This window comes from Myotis daubentonii, chromosome 20, assembly GCF_963259705.1.
Source record: "Myotis daubentonii chromosome 20, mMyoDau2.1, whole genome shotgun sequence".
NCBI classification, from domain to species: Eukaryota; Metazoa; Chordata; class Mammalia; order Chiroptera; family Vespertilionidae; genus Myotis; species Myotis daubentonii.
In genome coordinates this window covers 14,075,916-14,099,754 of record NC_081859.1, presented here as the reverse complement: position 1 = coordinate 14,099,754, position 23,839 = coordinate 14,075,916, and the positions used below count along the sequence as shown (strand labels likewise).

Genomic DNA, 23,839 nt, shown 5'->3' with positions numbered 1-23,839 from the left:
CAGGCCTGGGTCTGGGTCCCGCACGGATGTGACTTCTCGGGCTACTGCACGCGCCACCCCCGCTGCAGACCTCAGTCTCTGCCAACGACCACTGCCTTCCAGTTGCCAGAAGGTCAAGGGAAGCAGTTCGGCCGCCAACGGCGTGGGGCCCGGCCACAGCCTGAGCCAGCCTCCGGCTGCTGGGTTCCTCCTCCTCCGTCCCTCCCTGCTCATCTGCCCAGCCCGCCCAGCGCAGAGGGCAGGTAGGGAAGGCGTGCAGGCTGATCACTAACTGCGTGAGCTGTTGCTGCCTCAAATGGCCCAGATCTGACCTGAGAAAGCCCGCTCCCCAACAGGGACTGAGTCCCCACAGCCCTGGTGGCTGACCACATGCACGGAGGGGCCCTGACCGCTCACAGCCGCTCTCTCCCCGGCAGCACGCGGCCCCGGGAGAAGTCTGACATGTTCAACATCAGAGTCCGGACAGAAGAGCCACGCGGAGTCTGAAAACTTGGCCTCTTATTCAAATGTCGGGAACACGGCACCTGGGCGCGAGGCCTCACAGCACTGGGGAACGCTCGTCGGTCCGGGCCCCGAGAGCCCCCTCCTCAGCTCCCCATCTTCCCTCTGACTCAGGTGTGGGGCTAGGAAGACACGAATCAAAAAGCATGAGGCCCCAGCGAGGGAAGGAACCACAGACGTCAGAGGTAAGAGGACAGAGGAGTCCGTCTGAGTGATCGCACGGAGCATGAGCCGCGCCACCACATCAGGCCAGTGACAGCACAAAGCGTCTCCCACACTCAGTGCCCACACCCACGGCCACGTGACCAACGCCACGCAGGGCTCTGACCACCAGACTGCACGTTCCATGGCACACAGTGACTCACCCCAGTCCCAGAGACTCGGGGCCACCAGCCCCACATCAGCTTCTGCAGCCACAGGTCAGAGCGCAGCGGCTCCGACTGCTCCCTGGGGCACCAGCAGCCACATCTCTGGGCCTGGGCGCTGGGTGGGAGAGCCAGGGAGGGACAGGCAGCCTGTGCCCACAGGGGTGAGTGTAGGGGGCACCTCTGGTTGCCCCAGCTCCCGCCTTTCACCAGGCTGCTGACCCAGGGGCAGTCACAGCCTTGAGGGCTCGTCACGCCACAACAGTAGGTCTGATTCACAGTGAACCCTCCATGCTGTCCCAGGCGCGGCCGGCAGGGGACAGGCTTGGGGAAGAGGAGACCAGGTGTTGGTGCCACCTGCCTGGGCGCCCTCACCACCCGCAGGGCAGGCAGCATGGGGTCCGGCCCTGCACCTCCCATTGCCCCCTGTGCCCCCATGGCCCCCCTGCACACCGGGCCCAGGTGCCTACCTGAATTGGAGCGTTTCTTTGGGGTCTTGAGGCTCCGGCACCGCCCGCCCACGGAGCTGCTGTTCTCGCTCATGGAGTCCTGGGCGGAGGACGCGCTGCCCGTGGCCTCGCTGTCGCGCATCATGCTCTCGTAGCCGCTGCTGCCCCCGCTGTGGTAGAACAGCGCCGTCTTGCCCATGGCGGGCGGCAGCTCCCCGCTCAGCACGCTGCTGTTGTCGCTGCCGTGGCCGCTGCTGCAGCGGTGCGGCTTCCGGGGTGGCGTGACCTTGCTGTAGGGCGAGGGCAGCAGGGGCGCGGCCGCCAGCTTGTCCTCGGGGACCCCGGCGCGCTCCTCCTCGGGCCCGGCTCGCGATGGCAGGGCCCTGGGCCCCGCGCCGCCCTGGAGCAGCTCCGAGATGCGCCCGTTCACGGCCCGCAGCGGCAGCTTGGCGGCCAGGCCGGCGCCCCGGCTGCGGCTCAGCGACTGCGTGGACCAGGACATGTGCCTCCCGCCGGCGGCCGGGGCGCAGCTCTGGCCCATGGACTGGGGCAGGGACTTGGTGGAGAAGCTGAGCGTCTTGGTGGGGGGCGTGGACAGGCTGCGCGCTTTGGGGCTGGCCAGCAGCAGCTTGCTCACGGCCGAGATCTTGGACTGGCCGGCCTTGGGCGAGGCCCCGGCCGAGGGCGGGGGGCCGGGGTGGGTGGGCGAGGCCCCGGCGCTGCGGCCCAGGCTCCGGCCTGCGCGGGGCATGGTGCTGTCCTTGCCCGCCTGCAGCCGCGCGCTCATGGAGGCCAGGCTCTCGGCGCGCTCCAGCGAGAGGCATTCGTAGTGGCTGGCGGTCGCCCGGCCCAGAGAGTTGGTCCTGCTGGCCAGCTGCTCGAGCTTGGCGCTGAAGAGCTTGCTGCTGCTGCTGGCGCTCGTCCTGCCGCCCGGCTCGTCCGGGAAGCTGGCCAGGAAGGGTGGGGGCTGGTTCGAGGGGCTGCTGGTGCCGCTGCTGCCGGCGCTGTGCTGGGGGCTGGCCCGGTTCTTCTGGTCCAAGCTGGACTTGCGGACGGGGGGCAGCGGCGGGGTGCCTTTGGGCCGAGCCAGGACGCTGTGCTTGGGCGACGCCACCTTCCTCTCCAGGGTCGCCCGGGAGGCCTGGCCGCCCAGAGCGACGCCGTTGGTCTCGGGGGCGCAGTGGGAGCAGAGGCCGTCGAGCTCCTGCCGGCCGCCTTTCTGGAAAGCCCGGGGCAGGCTGCCGGACTGCAGGCTCCTGCTGGGGGGCACGGGGCTCTGGGCAGCCCCGCTGGGCTGGGCCGTCTCACAGCCGTCCACCACCCTCCTGACGCTGTCGGTCCCGGGGGAGGCGGCCACGTCGCCGCTCAGCCTGTGGCCGGGGCTGGTCTGCCTGGGCTGGTCCCGCTCGGCTCCCGCCTCGGGCTGTGCGGGGCCCGTGGCCGCCTCGGACCTCACCCCGTCCTCCCTGGGAGGCGCAGTCTCTTTCTTGGCCTCCTCCTCTCGTCTCAGCCACGGGTCCTCGAACGTCATCTCCTTCCTGGTGCTGGCCTCCTTGCTCTCCTGGGGCGGGGCTGCCCTGGGGACGGTGGCGCCGATCGCCTCAGGCTCCGGGCCGCGCCGGGGGCTCAGGGCGATGCAGGGGTAGACGGTGATGTTGGTCTTCACGGGGACGCACCCTCCGCCGCCGCCCAGGTGTGCCGTGTTGGAGATGGTGACCATGGCCTTGCCCAGGGTGGAGACCTTGCAGCCTTGGGGGGCGGTGGCTTGGGGGAGAGAGCCCTCCCCCAGCTCGGACAGGATGAGCACGCTGTCGGGGCCCGCCCCCGGCTTCTCTCGGCACACGGCGGCCTTCTGGACGCCGCCCAGGAGCTCCGAGGCCGGAGGGTCCGCCAGCGCCTCCCCGTGCCCGAAGCAGGTCTGCGCGATGAAGCTGTGGCAGGACTGCTCGCCGTCGCTGCCCGCGCTGGTCTCGCTCAGCCAGGAGCTGATGGAGGACCGCCGGCTGCCCGCCTCCCGGCCCTTCTCCTCCAGGCCCAGCGTCGGGAGGGGCAGGAACTGGGTGATGCTGACCTCGGAGACGGGGGCCGCGCCCGGGCAGCGCTCCAGGTCCTCGCTGACGCTGCCGATGATGCTGACGGGCCGCGAGCCCGAGGCCAGCGCCTGCACCGAGCAGTCGCTGTTGAAGCTGATGATGCTGGCGGGGCGGCCGCCCAGGGCCCCGCTGATGGTCAGCTCCTCCACCAGCGTGAACACCAGCTCGTCCTCGCCGTTCAGCTCCAGCGGCTGCTGCACCGTCACCGTCGTGGTGCTCACGACCCCCTTGGAGCCCGGAGACGCCGCCTGGCGCGTGTCATCGGAGGGGCTGTGGGGGGGGCCCTGGCTCCCGGCAGACAGGGACTTCTTCAGGACCTGGGGGCTCATGCCCACCGGGGGGGTGCGCCCCTCGGGCGGCGGGGCCTCCCCGGACACCATGCCCGAGTCCGTGGTCAGGGGGGACGGGGGCGCGGGGCCCGGCAGGACGCCCTTCTGGGTGTGGACTTTGCACCGCTGCGAGGGCGAGCTGGCCGGCCGGTACTCGGCCGTCTTGGACAGGCTGGCGACGCCCAGCCGCGGGGAGCCCAGGGGCCGGGGCTTGCCTTCCACGAACCCGCAGGAGGTCAGGCTCTCTCGGCTGCTCTGCAGGCTGGGGCTGCGCACGAGCTGGGAGGCGCCCTGCTGGCTGGTGCCGCCAGGGATGCTCCGGGGCGAGGCCGGGGTGGCGGCCGGGACAGGCGAGTGACCCCTGGGCGTCCCGGAGGCCGGGGCGTCGGCACCTCCTCTGTCGGTCAGCTGGCCGTCGGACCCCGCGTCTTCCTTGTCAGACTCACAGAGCAGGCTGGCCCGGGTGGCGGGGCTCAACGGGGGGCCCTTGCCCGCCTGCTCCGCCCCGCCCTGGGCAGGCAGCTCCGGGAACGGGAAAAGGCTGGGCTCCTCGCGGCCGTCGATGCAGTCCAGCCGCTCCTGCAGCTCCGCGAACGTGTTGCACTTGAGGCAGTCCCTCTCGGGCTTGCGGGCCGCGGCCGCCCCGGCCTCGGGGGGCCGGCTGTCACCCCTGGGCTTCTGCAGGGCCGGCACGATGGGCACGAAGTCGGGGGGGCCCTCGTTGTCCGTGAGCTCCTTGTCGGAGAGCGCCGTGCCGCTGGGCCCGATGTAGATGACCGTGTCGCAGGACTGCTCGCTGCTGGACGAGTAGTCGGGGTCGCTGGACAGCTGCGGGACGGGGAAGTCGGGGTCCCCGGCGGCCCTGGCCTGGAAGGGCCGCAGCTGCGTCGGCCTGCGCATCCTGCCTTCCTCGCAGGAGCTCTCGCCCCCCGACGAGCTCGACGTGTACTGTGGGCGAGAGGACAGTCAGCATGGGCTGCCCCAGGGCCCCCCCAGGAGCCGCCCCGGGACCCCCAGGGATGCCGGGTGGCTCTAGGCTCCCGGCTGCGGGCTGGCTGCCCTGCATGTGGGCAGTTGCCTGGCTGTGCCCGGCCAGTGCACCTCCTGTGCCAAGGGCAGCCCGTGTGTGGCACACAAGACAGAGTCCGCTCCTGAAGGGGTGACCAGCCGGGCCGGGCTGAGCTCCCCAGGGCGGGGGCTCATGAACTTGGCCCCCCAGTCACTGTGGCACCTTGTCCCACGAAACACTGGCTTGAAAGACTTGCTTGTTATTATTTATGAAAGGCTACAGAAAGGAGGGGAAAGCCCACATCACCAGCTGGCCCTGAATCAGAGCGACCACCATTGGTCACTTCCTCACACGGTCGTCTCACGCCCCCGCTGGCTGACTTGGCCTCTGCCTCGCCAGGTGAGCCCAGGGGTGTGTCGCGGACTCTGAGCACCAACCAGCAACCCCTGACCCCACAGGGCAGAGCCCAGCAGCCTGAAAAGGCCTCCTGGACACGCAAGGGGAGGGCCACCTGAGCGAGGGATGAGCAGTCGTCCATGGCCAGCCACTGAGGGACACGGGACACGGTCTTGGTCTCCGTCGGACCAAGGCCGATGGGAGCCGCTGTGAGTGAATCCTTCCATCCCTCCCATGTGGACGTGCACCCCAGTCAGGGGTCCGGGCTGGGTGACCCCAAAAGGCAGCGACGGTGGGGCCCAGGAGCGACAGATGCTCCTGCCCCAGGTGGGCGGGGAGGCTGCTGAGCTGGTTTTTCCGAGCGGCTCCCACACCCCTCCCCCACCCGCCAGCTCCCACCTTTGTTTTCTTCTTCTTCATCCTCAGGACTCGGGAGGCGATCTGGATGGTGGACAAGGTCTCGGCGTAGCTGCCGGCGGCGGCCGAGATGTGCGCGATCATGGTGGTGCGGCAGTTGACGTTCCCCAGGGACTCGCGCAGCAGCATGGTGAGCTTGCTGTCCCTGCGGGCACGGGGCTGCGTTAGGGGCGCCCCCCAGGCTCGGGCCTCTGCAGGCTGCCGCTTGGGGGCCGTGGGTTTTCATGGCGGACTGGTCAGCTCACTCTCTAGCACGAGGCTCTGCGCACTTGGCAGCTGGGCAAGAGATTCTCACCCCAAGGACAGAGCTCATGCAAGCGCCTCCCCTGGCCCCTGCGCCCAGCCGTGACGGGCACCCTGTGTCTGTACCCAGATGGCACACAGAGGCCTGGGAACAGAGCGGGAGGACGGCTGTGGCCAGGGATGCCGCCGCTGGCTGCACACACGGCCCACCCCTGCTCACGGGCCACCCGTCTCGGGCCACCCCTGCTCATGGGCCACCCCTGCTCACAGGCCACCTGTCTCGGGCCACCCCTGCTCACGGCCCACCCCTGCTCACGGGCCACCCGTCTCGGGCCACCTGTCTCGGGCCACCCCTGCTCACGGGCCACCCGTCTCGGGCCACCCCTGCTCACGGGCCACCCGTCTCGGGCCACCCCTGCTCACGGGCCACCCGTCTCGGGCCACCTGTCTCGGCCCACCCCTGCTCATGGGCCACCCGTCTCGGGCCACCCCTGCTCACAGGCCACCTGTCTCGGGCCACCTGTCTCGGGCCACCCCTGCTCACGGGCCACCCCTGCTCACGGGCCACCCGTCTCGGGCCACCCCTGCTCACGGCCCACCCCTGCTCACGGGCCACCCGTCTCGGGCCACCCCTGCTCACAGGCCACCTGTCTCGGGCCACCTGTCTCGGGCCACCCCTGCTCACGGGCCACCTGTCTCGGGCCACCCCTGCTCACGGGCCACCCCTGCCAAAAAAGGCAGCCCCCCCGCTGGGAACTTGCATTGAAGATCTGGGTGTCTATAAAACACACAAAGGCCCTTTGCCGTGGAGTCGCACCCTGTTTCTTGCTGTTGTCATGTAACTCATATTTGCACGGAGTGGTAATAAAGGAATTCCTGTTCCTAAAAGTGACGAAACACAGACACAGCCCGAGCACTCGGTCAGCAACAGAACACAGAGCTTCCTAGAAAAGCCTCCTCAGGGACTCTGCGGGGCTGAGGGGCAGGCCCTGAGCCGTGAGACGGGGCCCAGGCGATTACACGGTCTCCAGGATCCTTAAACATGGGCCTGCAGGCGGCTCCGGTTCCTCCCTGTTCTTGTCCCCCTCCTCCCTGCCTGGCTTCCAGAGGGCAGCTCACATCTCCAGCCACAGGTCTGCTCAGCTGCTGCCGCCTCATCTCACCTCGGGAGGCAGCCCACTTCCCAGGCGCCCTGTACACACTCAGCTCACGTCCCTGTGCACGCTCAGCTCACAGACCTTTGCACGCTCATCTCACAGCCCTGTGCACACTCATCTCACAGCCCTGTGCACGCTCAGCTCACACCGTGTGTGCTCACACTCCTGTGTGTGTTCACAGCGTCATCTGAGGGGTTTGTCCTCCCCTCAGTGCCCCTGTCAGCCCCCCTGCCCAGCTCCCTGAGGGGGACGGGCCCACTCGGCTGACTCAGTGTGAGACGCAGGCACCGTCCTCAGAGATGAGACCTGGGAAATGGGAAGACATTTCTCACGTGGCCTGCATCCGCCTTCGGGGAGGAGAGACGGTGTGAGGACAATCGTTTTTCCTTTCCATCTGGGACCAATCAGGTGCCAGTTCGGGGCTGCTGGGCTCACCTGGGCTCAGTTCCAGGGCAATTTAAAAATATACCAGGGTTTCCTTTCAAGCAAAATAACCAGTGACAGAGTGAGGAAGGAGAGGGGCTGAATGTGTGTCCTCCCCAAATTCACGTGATGGTGTTAGGAGGTGGGCCTCTGAGAGGTGACTAGGTCAGGAGGGTGGGGCCCCCATGAACTGGTTAGTGCCCTTGTGAACGAGGCCCCAGAAGCCCCCTCACTCCTCCCACCTCGTGAGGTTATGGCAACAAGACGCCATCCAGGAACCGCGAGGTGGGACCTCTCCAGACCCTGAACCTGCGGTGCCTTGAACTTGGACCCAAACCCCCGAATGTGCAAAATAAACTTCTGTGGTTGAAGCCACCCCGTCTGTGGTAGTTGTCACAGGAGCCCAGACTCAGTGAAAAGTATGAGGTGTGGAGAGGAGGAGCCGGCCTGGCGGCAAACGTCTAACACCTTTCACAGCCACCAGCAGTGCTGATGACCGAGGGGAAGTCACGCCTGCTCCGCTCCGGGCAGACAGGCTCGGAGGCGCTGTACCTGGCTGAGCCGTGACGGGCCCTGGGGCGGGGTTGGGGGGGGGCAGTGGAGACGGCGTCCATGGGGTCAGCTGTGCGCACATACAGCCAGTTCTCAGTTCTCATGACAGCAGTTCTGCTAACACTGAATCGGTGCACACGGCACGCTGCTCCCGGGAACACACGATGAGGTCCCGGAGGCCTCGGTCACAGGGTCAATACGTAACCTGGCTGCATATGTGTTTCTGTTTCAAGACACCTTATTATCGAATGGGTATTTCTCACAAAGAAGAATTAGAGGCACTGACTTCCTTCTCACGAAACACTGGCTGAGGAGGGCGTAACCCGCCTGACCCTGGGCAGGACATACGTTCCTGTGGCCTCCAGCTCACAGCGATCCTGCCCGCTACACCTCCTTATTTAATCAGTCCTCGTCTGTGAGCCTACAGATACCGCCAGCACTTTCCCACAGCTTCATCATGCACTTTAATTCTTAAATGTATTATTATTTTTAACCTCACCTGAGGGTTATGTTTTTACTGATGTGAGAAAGAAACACCGATCAATTGCCTCCTGCACGTATCTGGACTGGGGATCGAACCCACAACCTTTTGGTGTACAGGACGACGCTCCAACCAACCGAGCCACCCGGCCTGACCCATCCATCGTGCACTTCAGATGTAACCTAAGACTTTCCATTCCAGCCTGACTCCAGATCCACGAATCCTCTTCCTTTTCCCGGATGCACCACATTGTTGGTTCATGAACATTAGATTCACACCAACAGCGAACGGGGGAGCTTCGGTAACCAGGGGTGTCCTCCGGAAGGCACGCCCAGCCTTCTTCCGACAGGACTCTCCACAGCACCGCAGGCCACATGGGGCGGGGGCGGGGGAGGGCAATTTAAACAGGGAAACCGCCAGCGGAAAGCTCACACATGCAGAACACGGGCACCACTGCACAGACTGTAAGAGGACGCTGTTCCCAGGCCGAAGGGGGTGAGAGGGCAGTGCGAGGCCTCGTCCAGCCCGGCTGGGAACACACCCATCGGCAACTCAGCCTCAGCACCGCGCACATTGGTGAGAGGCGGGAAGCGACAGGCGTCGCGATTCGGGTTACAAATGCATCTTAGCGAGTCGGCGGGTTTGCCACACGGGCTCCGTAAGTGACATGACGCGGCCGCCATGAAGCTTCTCATGACAAGCTCTGTAAGGGGTGCGTTTTTCCCGCGTGACCCCGTGCGTTCTCGGGAAGACACCGAGGACAGAAGAGAGCGGGCGATGCCGTCAGAGCGAACGGTTTGCCCCGTGTTTCCCACGTGATCCCCATTCGTGAGCAACCAGGACATGTTTTAGGTCCACGTTGCGGGAAGAAGCCAGGGATGTGCGTTGCTTGGCAACCAGCAGCTTGGCTCCCCTCACGGGAAGCCAGGGAAGCTGCTGGCAACGTGCTCACCTGGGCCTCCAGACTCCAGAGCACACACCGTCACGGGAGTGAGAGATGGTGGCGATAAAGTGCGGTTCCCCTCATCACCCTGACCCTGTAACTCCGATGATGGCGCTGGGGACGGGGTGAAAGGCGGGGCGGGGGATGGAGGCTGCAAAGGGCAGGTTTAACTCGGTGTCTTTGTGGGAAAATAGAAGGGTTTAAAGAGCTTCTAGGGCAACGGTCAGCACAAACTCAGTCCGCACCTTTGCACCAAGAGTGAGGCCAGAGGAGGGGAACGGGTGCAGAGCTGCCGTTTCCCAGCCCCACTGGCCGTGCTGGGGGAGGGACTTAGAGACCTGGGCTGGGGGAGGTCCTGGCTGGGGGCGGGTCCTGGCTGGGCAGGGCAGCAGGGGCCCGAGCAGAGACGCTGGGGGCAGGAGAACAGCGCCATTCTTCAAACAGCCACGTTCTATCCGCACACATTCCTCCCTCCCACCCTACCGCACAGTTTTTCAGGATGACGTTTTGTTGTGGTGGTTAATCCTCACCCGAGGATATATATTCCCCTTGATTTTTAGAGAGAGTGGGAGGGAGGGGGAGACAGAGAGAGAGAAACATCGGTGTGAGAGACACATTGACTGGTTGCCTCCTGCACGCACCCCAACTGGGGCTGGGGATCGAGCCTGCAACTAAGGTACGTGCCCTTGACCGGAATGGAACCTGCGATCCTTCAGTCTGCGGGCTGGTGCTCTAACCACTGAGCACAACCAGCCAGGGCTCAAACCGCAGCACACGATAAGGAAAGACGCCTTGAGGCTGGAGGTGTCCCCCCACCCCGTCACTGTTCCTCCCTGCTGGAGAACACCCAGGCCTCAGGGGTACCGGGCAGTCCTGTCTTCTGCCCAGGGTCTCCCACACGGCAGGATCCAAGGCTGGAGGGAGACCCTTTATCTGCTGAGGCCCCTACAACACCCAACGGAACTCACCTCCTTTCTAAAGGGGCAGCTGCTGAGCTGGCAGGCTGCCGTGACGTAAGAGGTCAGGCTGCCATGGTGGCCAGGTAATTCCACAAGAAAGAGGCCATTCCTCTCATGACAGTGCTGAGTCCACTTCTCCAGAAAGGAGGTGGCGGACTTGGAGGGAGAAGATGAGCAGGGGTAGCCACGGCTCCTGCAGCAGGACGAGCGCGGGGCGGGGAGCACCAGGGCGGCCCTGCTTCAGCACCACGGACAGCCCCTCCGCCAGGGCCTGCTTCTCCCTGGAGGAGCGCATCTCTAAGGTGGTCGCCAAGGTTGCCACTTACAGCAGACACAGTGCCCTTCAGTACAAACACCGACAAGCAGAGGCCAGCCTCTCCCCTTAGTCAGTTCCTAATACACTGAAACAAAGGAGCTGAGTTAACCCAGAAACGAACTCAGCTCCAGAAGAATTTGCAAGAGGAAAACTCCTGTGGTCAGCAAGACCTGAGGCAGACATAGAAACCGTAACCATGCGCACACATGCCCAGGTGTCAAGGTGACAACTAACATTAAATGTCAAGGTGACCCCCGTACCCCTCACGTCCTGGAGGATGTGAAGCCACTCTGCATCCCAGGAACCGTCCCGTCTCAGCCCCGCTACCCATCAACTGCCAGGGTGCGTCGTGGAGCGTCACAGGGACGAGATGCTGGGCAGGAGTTCCCAGCCCTGAGCCCCAAGCCCCGGGCCCTGCCCCCACCCGCTGGCCGTCAGGAGAGGAGAGGAGAAGCAGACAGACGGGAGGTGGGATAAAGTCACGAACTTGACATCGTCTCTGGCTCCTCGAGTGGCACCTGGCACCCTCCCTCCTACCTCCTTCCCGTTCACTTGCTGTTGGTCTGCGAGCGTCCTTTTCTACTGGCACCTGAAGGGCCACCGGTGACCTCCTGAAGCCCAGCACACCTGGGCCCAGCGCTCTGGCCAAGGTGGGACCACCCACAGGTCCTTGCCCATCAGAGAGGCTGTGCCGAGGACGCATGGTGCCACAGTCCACTGGGTGAGGGCGATCCTTGAGCCGGCTTACCTTCTGGGTCCCAGGCAAGCCCCTAAGTGACACTGTTAAGTCGCAACAGACTGAAAGCCATGGCTCCACAGGGGAAAGCCACTTCCCTTGGGCTTATGTGTTTGTACGGGACTCGGTGAGCCCCGGTCATGATGGCTTCATGGACATTCGCGTCTTTGGGAGAAGACTTTATACACCTTCCCTCCGGGGAAGCCACCTGAGGGGCAGGAGTGGCCTTTTCCTCGCAATCCCCTGCGAGGACGCCAACAGTTGAAGGCACAGGTGATCTGGTTTCTGGTAGTAGAGAGGTACCGAGAGCTTGGCCCTGGCCCAGCCGTCCCATGGGCACTTCCCCGGGAGTCGCCTGAACTGAAAGAGCTTGCGGCCAGTTTCAGCTCCTGCCCCACTTGCACGGCAGCTCAGGCAGGCCCCTCGGGGTGCTGGGAGGGGAGGGCCTGCTGTCAGCAACCTCGATAGACAAGCACAGACTCTGTCGGGCCTGGAGAGTAAGCTTTGGCAACAGCAGTTTCCTGGGCCCGGCGGGTGGGCCGGAGGTGCCCCTGCCGACACTGGCGTTCGGGGTGCGAGATGACGAGTTCGCCCCGCAGACGAGAGCTGAGAAGAGGACCTGCAGAGCGCACCCGCTCCGGCTGGAGGACCAGCTTGGTGGCCGGCCATCCCGTCACCTGGCGTGAGCTCATGCCTTGCTCTACCAAGCCCACCTGTTGGAGAGGTCCCGAAACCATCGCCACTCAGAGTGACAAGTGTACCTACTGTTCTCTAACAATAACCGATGCACAGTAATATTCTCTCACTGCAGACCCCGAGGAGCAAACGGCCCCCCTTTGGATGTGGAGGTGCCCCTGACACAGACAGCAGCTGCCTTCTTCCTCGCGCGTGGTTATCTAGACCTGGTGCCTCCGTGACCCTGAGCTTGGGGCGGTGCTGGTGAGAAGCAGGAGGGAGCGGAGGAGCCCACAGCTTCCTCTTCCAACAGGATCCTAAGGCCCTGAGGCAGGAGCTGTGCTTCTTGATCTTTAATTCTGACCTTTCTTGCTGGGAGCCGGTCCATCCTTGCTGTTTCAAGGGACCTGGCATATATGGCATACTGTTCTTAATATGTTTGCTCACCTTCTTGGCACTATGTGTTTTAACCAAGGTCACCTCTCTGAGAAAGGTTGTTTCCCCAGGTAGGAATTTTCCCCTGAAGTTAGGGAGGGAATAAAACCCCTTAACTAAGTGCCAGGCGGGTAATTAATCACTTTAACTACGAACAATCATGCTTAAGCTACATAATCTTTACTCCCTGGAATGGAGATAAGAAACACCCTAACCTTTGGAATAGAGATTGATAGGATTGGAATCAACTGGTATAAATACAGATGTAACAAGACAACAGGACACAGAACCTAGACACAGAACCTACACAGAACCTAGAGACAGAAGAACTTCGCTGGAGAGAACATGGCAAAAGATCCTGGACAGAAACTGGCCACAGAACCTAGAGACAGAACCTAGATACAGAACCTGGCTGAAGAACCTGGATAGAACATGGCAAGAGAACCTGACTAGAACCTGGTGACTGAACCTGGCTGGAGAACCTGGACAGAACCTGGCTACAGAACCTGGCTGGAGAACCTGGAGAACCTAGCATGAGAACATGAACACAGAACCTGGCTGGAGATCCTAACCAGAACTTCGCTGGAGATCCTGGCTAGGCTGCTGATCAACTGAACGCTGTCTCCGTGTCATTCCTTCTTCGCCGACTCCATCTACACCTTTGGGGACCCCTGGACCTGCTGGGGTTGGACCCCAGCACTTTCTTTACAGTAACTTTGGAAAAGTTTATGACTTACTAGTCCTAGGAAAGAAGGGAAGGGATCCTGTACTTATTTCTACTTAGTTTCACATAATCAGGAGTGAGGAACGTCATCACTGATGAAAAACAAAGCTACAAACCCCCAATAACTTAGAAGGCGAATTAGTAGACCTCACAGACAAACAGAAAGCGTTAAAAACATACATTTCCCCTGAATGAATAGAATGCTAAAAATCGCACATGCTAATGACGTCTGAGATGCTATAAAGGGTGTTTAATGATTTAGCAGCAGACCCTCTCTGCTTACTGAGCCTGCAGGCAGGTCTGTAACAGACGCAGGCTCGTTGGTTAGCTCATTGGTTAGCGCGTTCGTTAGCCGACCTGCAGGACCAGGTTAGCAGTCATAACTTTCGACAGGATGCAGTTTACAATGTGAACACTGCTCTTTCATTTGCCACATTATCCGAAGTCTCACTTCCTTCTCCACGTTCACCTGGCCCCAGCCATCGCCAGGACTTACGGCGCTCTGCCAGACGCCCGCCTGGCCCTGCGGCTTCGCCTAGAGCAGCGGTTCTCAACCTTCTGGCCCTTGAAACACAGCTCCTCAGGTGGTGACCCAACCATAACATTATTTTCGTTGCTACTTCATCGCTGTCATGTTGCTCCTGTGATGAATCATCATGTAAATATCTGATATGCAGGATGGTCTTAGGCGGCCCCTGTGAAAGGGTCGTTCGACCGCCAAAGGGGTCGCGACCCACAGGTTGAGAACCGCTGGCGTAGCGCCTTCCTGGTGGTTTGTGAGCGCTCTGCTGGGGGAGGACAAGGAAGCAGCTTGATTATGGTGCGTCCTCCCCAGCACGCGTATCTGAGTAAGGATCAGCTCACTGTGCTATTGGGAACTTAGCTGCTCTTCAGCTTCAGCTCATCCTCAGGGTTAAGAGCTTGTTTTCGTTCCAGTGTCGGAGGTCGCTGCGGGACCCCGAAAGGGAGCTGGGCACCGGTGGGGGACACAGATGGACTCCGGAGCCATGTTGTCATGGTAACCAGAGCTTCCCCCCTGATTTCCGCTCACTCCTGTCCTTTCCTGTGGGTGTTTGAAGAATTCTCCAGATGAAAGAACGTGAAGATCGTAAGCGGAATGCTTGATATAATGAAACCCTCTTGCCTAGTGCCTTCTCTCAGTTCTCGCCCTCCCCCCATCCCCTACCCCGTGTCACCGCAGTGATCGACTTGTATTTGTAGAACATTCCTGTGCTTTCCCGTGAGTTTTACTGTCTGTTTCAGGTGAAGCTCAGGACTGATGTGGCTTGAGGGTGCCTCTTCCATAGCTCGGTCTGTGGTCTCCTTCGAGGTGACATCAGACCTCGGTGGAGTCGGGCTTTGGGAATCTGCAAGCTTCTGTCAAGTTCTTTCTAAAGAAATGTGTTTACAAAACAAAGGGCAGGAAAACATCTGGAAGGGGCTCATCTACTTTCCCACCGTCTCTCTAAGGAAAACCTGAGGATGACAGAGCAGCCTGGGTGCCGGGTGCACAAGAGGGCATTTCTCCTCCCGCTCCAGACACTCGGCCAGCCGCCTGGCGCCACGTCCCAGGGACAGGCTAACAAGGGGTTAAACGGCATTGATGCTCACGCTGCATTGCAATCGGGACTATTCCAGTCTCCAGGGTCCATTTGGCCGATTCCAGGCTTTCTCTCTTTCAAAATAAAACAGAGAAAATGCAGAGATGAGCTGGAGCAGTCCCTTCATTTGCATCCACGTGACCGTGTCCTGATCTCTGCTCAGTCGGCCTGCGTGTCCGTGTCCGGGGCGCCCTCGTGTGTGAGACAATCTCCAGAGAGAAGACATCACTGGCGTATCAGGCGAGGCCAGCGGGATACAGAGGGCCCGTCAGCTGGACGGATGAGATGACGAACCGTGTCCCGTCCTGTGATCTCGAGCTCATCTCCCTGCGCGATGGCCTTTCTCTGAAGTCAGTTAAGCCACGTGGAGCTTAACACGGGGTCTGACTGTCAAGGTCAGGACGAGCCACTCATGCTCCCTCTTCCGGCCGTGGCCCTGCCCCCAGCCAGTGTCCTTCCCAAGGCCCTGGGGCTAATGCCGTGGTCCTAGGGGAAACCGCGGTCCTAGAGGCCCGGGGACGCACCATCGCCACCCAGTCCGCTATTCACCATGACGTCGCCTCGGTGCCGCCCGATGGGCTGCCGACCAGCACGGCCACGGCTCTGACCCCCTCGTTACCTCACTGACTGGGTCTGGGAGGCCTCCCCCTGCACGTGGGTGACAGTAAAGGTGAGTTCGTGGCCTTGGACTGGGTTCGGGGCAGCCTGGGGGGAGGGGTCACAGGGAGGGGGCAGGGGAGAGAAGCCGCAGAATACCGACATCGCTCAGGCACCTGGGACTCCAGCTGCACCTCCCCTCGCGGCTCCTTGACCGAGGCGGCCTCGTGCCTCCCCTGCCTGTGTTCACCCTGGCGCTCAGCCCCGAAGGCCCTTCCCGGAAATGTCTCTGTGGGAGCTCACCCACCCCCAGCGCGATCCACGGGCCCAGGAAAAACGAGGGAACAGTCCCAGCCACTCCTAGGGACCCAAGCCCCAGGAAATCACCCGCCCTTCCTCCCCGTCTTTATTGTCGGAAACAGGCACAACATAAATGCCCTGTTTTAACGCTGTTCCGTGTTTGGTTCCGCTGAGTGACTTTCCAGGTGCGGACACGCCGCCTTCTGTCTTCCATTCACCTGCCTGAGGGCACGGCACTGAGCCACCCACCCCTGTCCTAGGGCAGCTGCTGTGAGTGCGGGTGCCCACATACCTGGTCGAGGTGCTGCTTTCGTTGTCTTGGGTGGGCACCCAGGAGGGGAGGTGCTGGGTAACACGGCGATTCTCGTCCGGCGCTTGAGGCGCTGCCACGTGATTGCACATCGCAGCCGGAGCCTCTGGCGTTCTCAGCGCCAAGCACAGGGCTCCGCGTCCCACCTCCTTGCCGACACTTCCTCTCTCTCTCTTTACAACAGTCTTCCTAACGTTGGGAAGTGGTCTTCACTGTGGTTTTATTGGTACTTCTCTCACGACGGGGTGCCCCTTTTCACGTGATTATTAGCCATTTTGTACATCTTCTTTGGAGAAATGTCTATTCAAGTCCTTTGTCCATTTTCTGTTGTTAATCCTCACCCGAGGATATTTTCCCATTGATTTTTAGGGAGAGTGGAAGAGAGAGGGAAAGACAGAGAGAAACATTGATGGGAGAGAGACTCATTGATTGGTTGCCGCCTGCATGAGCCCCGACCAGGGCCCAGGCCAGGGAGGACCCTGCAACCAAGGTCCATGCCCTTGACTGGAATCGAACCTGGGACCGTTTGGTCCGCAGGCCAATGCTCTATCCACTGAGCCAGACTGGCCAGGGCCTTTGTCCATTTTGTAATTGAACTGAATTTGGCAGTTGTTGAACAGTAGGAATTCTTCATATATCCTGGATAGGAATCATATATTCAATATACGATTTGCAAACATTAGCTCACAGTCTGAGGGCTGATTTTCAATCTCTTGATAGTGTCCTTCGTGCCCAAACGCACCATTTCATCTTTTGGTAACACTTGCAGAGTTTTAGATTATAACCAGCATTTCGAGCATCGGGGGCCCATGGCCTTCCCCTGTTGGCTTTCCCGTGGTAGGCTTGTCCATGGCGTGACCGCAGATTGCCGATGCTCTCAGTGCTGAAGATGCTTGTCCAGCGTGGTCATTACTTGCTGACCACCAGCCAGTCCGCAGCTGGGAAACCTTAAAAGACGCTTGTTAAGCACACGTGCCCTGCGCTGCCTGGGGATAAACCTCTTTTGAAATCACGTGTAACCAACTCCAAGGAGGGTGATGAGGGCAGCTCCGTGCCCTCTGGGCGTCACGTGTGGTTTGAAAAACATGACTTCACGCTCTTCCACAAAGGCACCGATCGGGTTGGCTTTTGGCACAAAGACCGGTGTTTAGAGACTAGAAAGAATTAAAGGCAGTGACGTTAGAGAGTGGGTTCCGTGACTCGTACGAGTCTGGGGGCAGATGTCGCACGAAGGCACGTTTTGTTCGTTTAATAACTTACAACGGAGCCCAGGGAACTGTGACGGGCAGGGACACGAAGGAATCATGCATTTCTGGAAAAAAAAAAAAATGAAGAAAGACTTGCTTCCCAGTGAGGTTCATTTTGTTTGACAAAAAGATAGGCTTGTGGCACATTTGTTCGCATCTTTTACGGCGGTAAGTTCAATCCCAAACTCACTTCTCACCTGGGTGACGGTGGTTTGGTTTTAGAGCCTCATGACGGTTTCCCCTGTAAGTACTTCACTGTAATTTCTCAAAATCCCGCCAGTGGCACGGCGCACCAATTAGGAATGGGGGTGTCTTTCTGTAAATATTTAAACCCACACCTAATGGGCATTTAAGTCTTTCCCAGCTTCCTAACTCCGTAGCTTCCCAAACATCATCCTTTCTTCGTCCTCATCGCAGCCATTGTTAGAATGAAACCAAGGCGGATCCACTGCCTTGGGCTGGAAGCAGCGCCAGCGGCCAGGCTCGGTCGGTCTCCCCCACATACGGGCACCCCTTCAGCCTCCCTGAGTGTCCGGAGGACACGCATGGCCACTCGGGTGCACAGCCCACAATCTTCAAGGACAGATCACAGGGACACTCACGCCGAGGCCATTGCCAGGCCCCCTTCAGGCACCTGTGCAGCCACGGTCCCCAAAGAGGAGGAAGCAGAACCGTTGGCATGTGAGTCACCGTGGCCACGTCAGGCAGGGCCGTCTGCGACGACCGGCGCTCCTCACATGAGACCACGTGGGTCCGGAGGTCTTCAGTGCAAACCGTTTGGTTCCAGCGGGTGTGTGGGTTCCGAGGGCTGTCGGCCAGTTTGTGGGGTCCAGCTCAGTCCCTTCGGCGTGAGGAAAAGATGGTCCGAAAGCCACTCCCTGTGAGGTGGGGCCTGGGAGGGCCTCATGGCAAAACCAGAAGGCGCCCATCCTCTGTCCTTCGCACTAGCAAGCATCCACGTGGGTGGCTCACCCAACAGGCCGTGGTAGGGACCTCGGATAGAGGCGGGCCCGCTGCGATGTTAGGGACCTCGGAGAGAGGCGGCCCGCTGCGATGGTAGGGACCTAGGATAGAGGCGGGCCCGCTGCGAGCCCTGGGGTTACCAGCACAAATGAGACACGGCCCGGCTGCCGAGGGCTTGCAGTTTGTCGAGGCAGAGGTCATGTTTTGCCCTGAAAGGTCTCAGTTTATGCCTGTTATACTGCATCCTGTCTGATGTACTTTGTCCTGAATCTTCCACTTTTAAAAATAATGTGTTATTATGAAGACTTAAAAAAAGAAGATGGGGAGACGTAGGCTGACTCTCACTGTCTATTTCACGGTCTCGCTGAGCGGCACAGGCAGAGGAGCCGTGGACGGCTCACACTTCCGGACACAGCGTTCCCGCCCAACGGAGAAACTTGTGCCGAAGCGCATGGGAGTTGGTGGCCGCACACACGCTCCGTAACTGCCGAAACGCAGCTATTTCTGCCCGAGAGATACCAGCTGTCGCCAAAATCTGCCCCGTCTACACAGACTGAGAGAGACGGAGCCGCGGACGTTCTGTGATGAAGCTCACGGGACATGAAAACCAGGCCCCTCAGGGAGTGAGCGGGTCTCTCGCTGTCTGTCACCAGTGGGTTTGAGAAATATTTGAGACTTTAAAACCAGTTTAAATCACATAAAATTAAAAGCCGACAGATGACAGTCTTTAACTTTTGGTTTTTTTAGATTTTTCACAGAGAAGGAAGCCGTCAACAAAGCCAGACAGCTTTCACTGTAAGACATGGTTTATGCGTCTGCCTGAGTGGCCTGCAGACACGCACTGGAGCGCTGGAAACCAACTAAATTTTGAGTCCATTTCGTTCCAAAGAAGTTGCCAACCCGGAATGAGGTCAAACACAAACACCTCGGCCCCCAGAGCTTGAACTGAGCTGCAGTTCCTAAACGGAACAGAACTGCCGACAGGGAGAGCTACCTGCACCCTGCAGAGGCCGGGGCAACGGGGGAGGGTCAGACACAAACCCACAGGAGAAAAGGGGAAATTCCACGACTGTGCTCCTGAAACTGACTTGGGGGAAGATCTTTGGAATCTTTTTTTAAAATATATTTTCATTGATTTCAGAGAGGAAGGGAGAGGGAGAGAGAGATAGAAACATCAGTGATGAGAGAGAATCATCGATCAGCTGCCTCCTGCACACACATGACCGGGAATCGAACCGTGACCACCTGGTTCATAGGTCGGCGCTCAACCACTGAGCCACGCCAGCCGGGCTGGTCTTTGGAAACTTTAACGCATAACAGTCTTATGAATTGAGAAACCTGTCCCACTGAAATGAACGTCGGTTGGTTGTGGCGCACGTAAATTCTAAATCATTTTCCACCAGACTACGCTAATTCTATCAGGAGAAATAGATCATTTTGTATGTTAACACACATGCACGTACACATACACAAATACACAGGTAGGCAGTTAGGTAAACGAAGAAGAAAATGCTGAGGCTCTAAGACAATAATAGAAAGAAATTCTTCTTAAGGAAAATACCATTCACATGTACCGGGTACAGGTGTGGTGAAAACAATGACAACACACAAAGGCGTCTCAAGAAAAATCATTCTACTTGTTCTAATGTTCTAACAAACAGTATAAAGAAAGTTTTAATTGTTTTACTTTGACGCATGTGGATTTTTTTGTAAGAAGTTATTTTATTGCCCTGGCCAGTTGCTCAGTGAATAGCGTGTTGGCCCGCAGACCAAAGGGTCCCGGGTTCGATTCTGGCCAAGGGCATGTACCTTGGGTACAGGGTTAGGCCCTGGCCACAGTTTAGGGTGCATCCAGGAGGCAACCAATTGATGTGTCTCTCTCACATCGATGTTTCTCTCTCTCTGTCTCCCTCCCTTCCACTCTCTCTAAAAATCAATGGAAAAATATCCTCAGGTGAGGATTAACCAAAAAAAATAAAATAATTATTTTATTTTTGAAGGTAATTTTTGAACAGAACTATTTTATAAGTCCACTCATATAAATGGACTTGTCAGAAAATATTTCAGAAAATTAATAATATTGATGACCACTTTTCACTCTCAAAAGTATCCAGGTTTGGATAGTAAATTCTGTGGTTCTCTTAGTTATAATTTAGAACAGGGATGAGTACAGAAAAGTAGCACAAAGCAATACTGTAGCCTCCTTAGCTAAGAAGTCCTTTAAGCACCAAGTACAATTAAACATTGTGGGTAAGATATTCTCACAAATCTTATTAAATGCATTGCTGGGCTCGTAAGAGAGTAAGGAATTCTGGGGCCAAAAAAATAAATGAATTGGCAACTCAGAGAAGCCAGCAAAACACGGAGGCTTGCTCTTACCCTGAAGACATTTGCCAAACCAGGTAATATCTGGCTTAATTTCATGGAGCCTTAAAAGGCATGGAAACAGAGCCCACAGCCTGCCCAACGTGAGAGTTTTAAGAGAAAATTCCCCTCCACAACCTCCTCCCACTCACGTCTACAAGACACAACTGTCTGGGAATTCAGCCCTGAGCAAAAAAGACAGAAATTATCGCGAGAGTTGGGACCACAGGCCAGATTAATGCAGGTCTGTAGCTTTCATTCTCAATAGCTGGGTGGTGCGAAGTATTTCAGGCTGAGGACGTCATGCAGATGACCCTCAGCTGCTGGAGATGCCAGGCAGCGGGCAGAGCAAACGCGAAGACGAAGGCAAGCCCTGGCCACCCAGGTCCCACGGAACCGCACACGTGAAAGTCCAGTGAGGCGCGAACGCCCCACGGAAATAAGCCAGGAGAAACGGGCACCTCGACAATGACCCAGCCGGGCAGCCGGGGCGGCAGGAGACGTTCCTACGTAGATCACAGATAAACAGCAGGAAGTCGATGGGCTTGTTTAAGTAAACTAAGATGTCTAAGGAAATAAAACAATATCAGGAATGACCACTTTCTGCTCCTGGCCATGCTGGAAACACAGACACTAGATGTACTTTCCAGACTAAATAACTAGCAAACGAGAGAGAGATTAGAGAGGACGGGTGTGGAGACGGGGCAGCCGCAGCAGAGAAAGGCGACATTGGGAGAAGGGAGCAGGCAGTGCTGAGCAGTGCGCCGGCTCCCTGCCGAAGAGGGAGGCCCACACTCAGCAAGGCCCTCGCCTCCCAGAGCGGCTGCTCTGCTCCTCCTGCCGCCTGTGAACAGGGCACGGGGCCCAGGCCTGTGAGATGGTCCCTGAGCGGAGGCCAGAACCCGGGGAGGGTCCGGCTCCGTTGGAAAGGCTTTCAGAGGAACCATCACACGGCTTCTCTTATTTACAAAGTACAGGTCACACCAGTGACTTTGGTGAGGAAAGGACCTTGGGGTTTGGGGAGTCAAATTGCATGATTTTGAAAGGTGGCCTTTCCCCTTTTCCAAAGGAGATTGTCAAGCAGGGGCCCCGCTGGTTCCCAGGATCCCAGCAAGAAATCAGGCAGGGAGGTTTCCTTTCTGAGAGTTCGGTCGTCACGGTGGGGAGGGCGCTGGGCTGTGGGTGTGTCCGCTTCCCTGGAGTGGACGGGAGCTAAATGAACCAGGAGTGAGAGGGCCCGCAAGCCGCCTGGGCTTTCACCAAGGGAGACCCCATCTCGCTTATTAAGAAAGTTCACGGTGAGCGGACGGAGCCCTCCCTGCCTCGCCGGGGTGTCCGGGAACCAGGGCGCGTGGCCTTCCAGGTGCAGCTCAGAATGGATGGTCTTATGAGAGGGGGGCTGCCACCCACATCTGGGGACATGGGTCATGGCAGCCTCGCCTTAGACACACGGGGTCCGGGACCTCCTCCCACCAGCCCTCGGGCACCAGCTCCGGAGCCTGCAAGCAGCCATGTCACCACGAGGAAGTCTGAGTGAGTAACCCTCTTCAATGAACGTGAAGACTTACTGGTTCCGAACAGATCCTAGACACCTGGAGAGCCGCGGCGATAAATAAGGACCTGCAGCCTGTATCCAGCGCCATTTATTATTGCATAGGAAACACCTTCACAGACACTTCCTGAAATCCTTACCTCTCCCTAGAGCAGTGGTTCTCAACCTTGGCTGCACATTAGAATCACCTGGGAATCTTTTTAAAATCCTGATTCCTGGGCCTCGTCCTCCGGAAATTCTGTTTCTTTGTGACTCATGTTGTGGCCCCACCCCATCACAAAGAAACAGAATTTCCGGAGGACGAGGCCCAGGAATCAGGATTTTAGAACGATTCCCAGGTGATTCTAATGTGCAGCCACGGTTGAGAACCACTGCCCTAGAACGTACTTTACAACGTGCCTGGCACCCTCCTGTTTGGAATTCCCCCCTCACAGGGGCTGGATGAATCGTCATAACAACCCGGCAGAGCGGACGTATTTGCTATCTGATTCAGGAAGTAACACTAGAACCTCAGAGCCTCGCCCGCCACACTGAGATGGGCACGTGGCGAAATGGCTGCCACTGAAAAAAGCTACAGAACCAGGAAGGAGGACCACCCCCCAGCGAACTCATGGCTTAAAACTGGCAGAGACCCACTCGATCCAACATGGTGGCTGGCCCGCCTCGGGCAACCCCAGCCTCCCTGTACACTCACTGTAATAGGTGAGCACCTACCGACACGCCCCGGCCACCGTGATCGGAAACGGGAAGCCACAGGAGGACACAAAACGGCCAGCAGCTCTTCTGAGAGTCTCCGCCCCTTGCCCGGAGAGATTCTGGTATCCCGCCCCCCAGGAACGCCCTGTCCCCTCCCCCAACGAAGGAGCCTCAATAAAGGAAGCAAATTGCACTGAAGGGGCTGCTCAGCCTGTGGACCCCTCTCCCCCCCTCCCTGCTTCACCAGTAACTCACTCTCACTTGCTCCGCTGGCTCAGGTGGGAATTCCTCCTGCGGGAAGCCCAGAACCCACAGGCCCCCAGAACGCCTGCATCACCTACACCACGAAAGGGCGCCCGGTGTGCTCGTTGGGAAGGGGTTCTGACAGCCACAAAGCAGGTCTCCTGGCCCAGAGGTGCCTCCAGGCCTGAGGCTGCCATCACAGAGGCGAAGGCGGATGTCGGATTCCTATCTGCGCCTAAGGACGTAGCGTTAGAGCAGGTTGGTTCGATTCAAATTAGTGCAAGATAATAAGGCACCTGAAGAAAACGCCTCCGTCGTTATCCTGACGAGCTCGTACTGTGGGAGAGAAAGTGAGTGAACAAATAAACAGAATTTGACACCAGTGGCTGCAATAAACCCCGCAGAACGACACGGGTTAGAGCCGGGAAGTGACTTTGCTGGAGCGGAAAGTCAGCAGAGGAGCAAGGAGAGCAGGAACGGCTCGAGGAGGAAGCCGTGAAGAACACCAGTGAGCAGGCAGGAATGCGAGGGTTTTTAATGTTAGGAAACTGATGACTGCAATTCGCCGTACTGAAGGACTGAAGGAGGGAAACCACGTGATCATCTCATTAGATGCAGAAATGGGCTCGACAGAATTCAACAATCAGTTTTTTAAAATCTCTTAGCAATTCGTCAACAGAAGAACAAGTACCTGTGATAACCTCCCCACAATGGGAAGTGATGATCAATGGGAATTAATCAACATCAATCTGGCGTCAAAAAG

At 58.9% G+C, this 23,839-nt stretch overlaps 1 protein-coding gene across 2 annotated transcripts in view; it reads right to left on the bottom strand.

Moving 5' to 3' along the window:
* KIF26B (kinesin family member 26B) overlaps window positions 1-23,839 on the bottom strand; it is a 366,533-nt gene that overhangs the window by 3,175 nt on the left and 339,519 nt on the right. For both annotated transcript variants that reach the window (XM_059677744.1, XM_059677743.1), the window contains 2 exons: window positions 5,542-5,704; window positions 1,337-4,685 (listed from right to left, as the gene is read on the bottom strand). In XM_059677744.1, coding sequence (XP_059533727.1) covers window positions 1,337-4,685; window positions 5,542-5,704 — 3,512 coding nt within the window. The remainder of the gene's footprint in view (window positions 1-1,336; window positions 4,686-5,541; window positions 5,705-23,839) is intronic.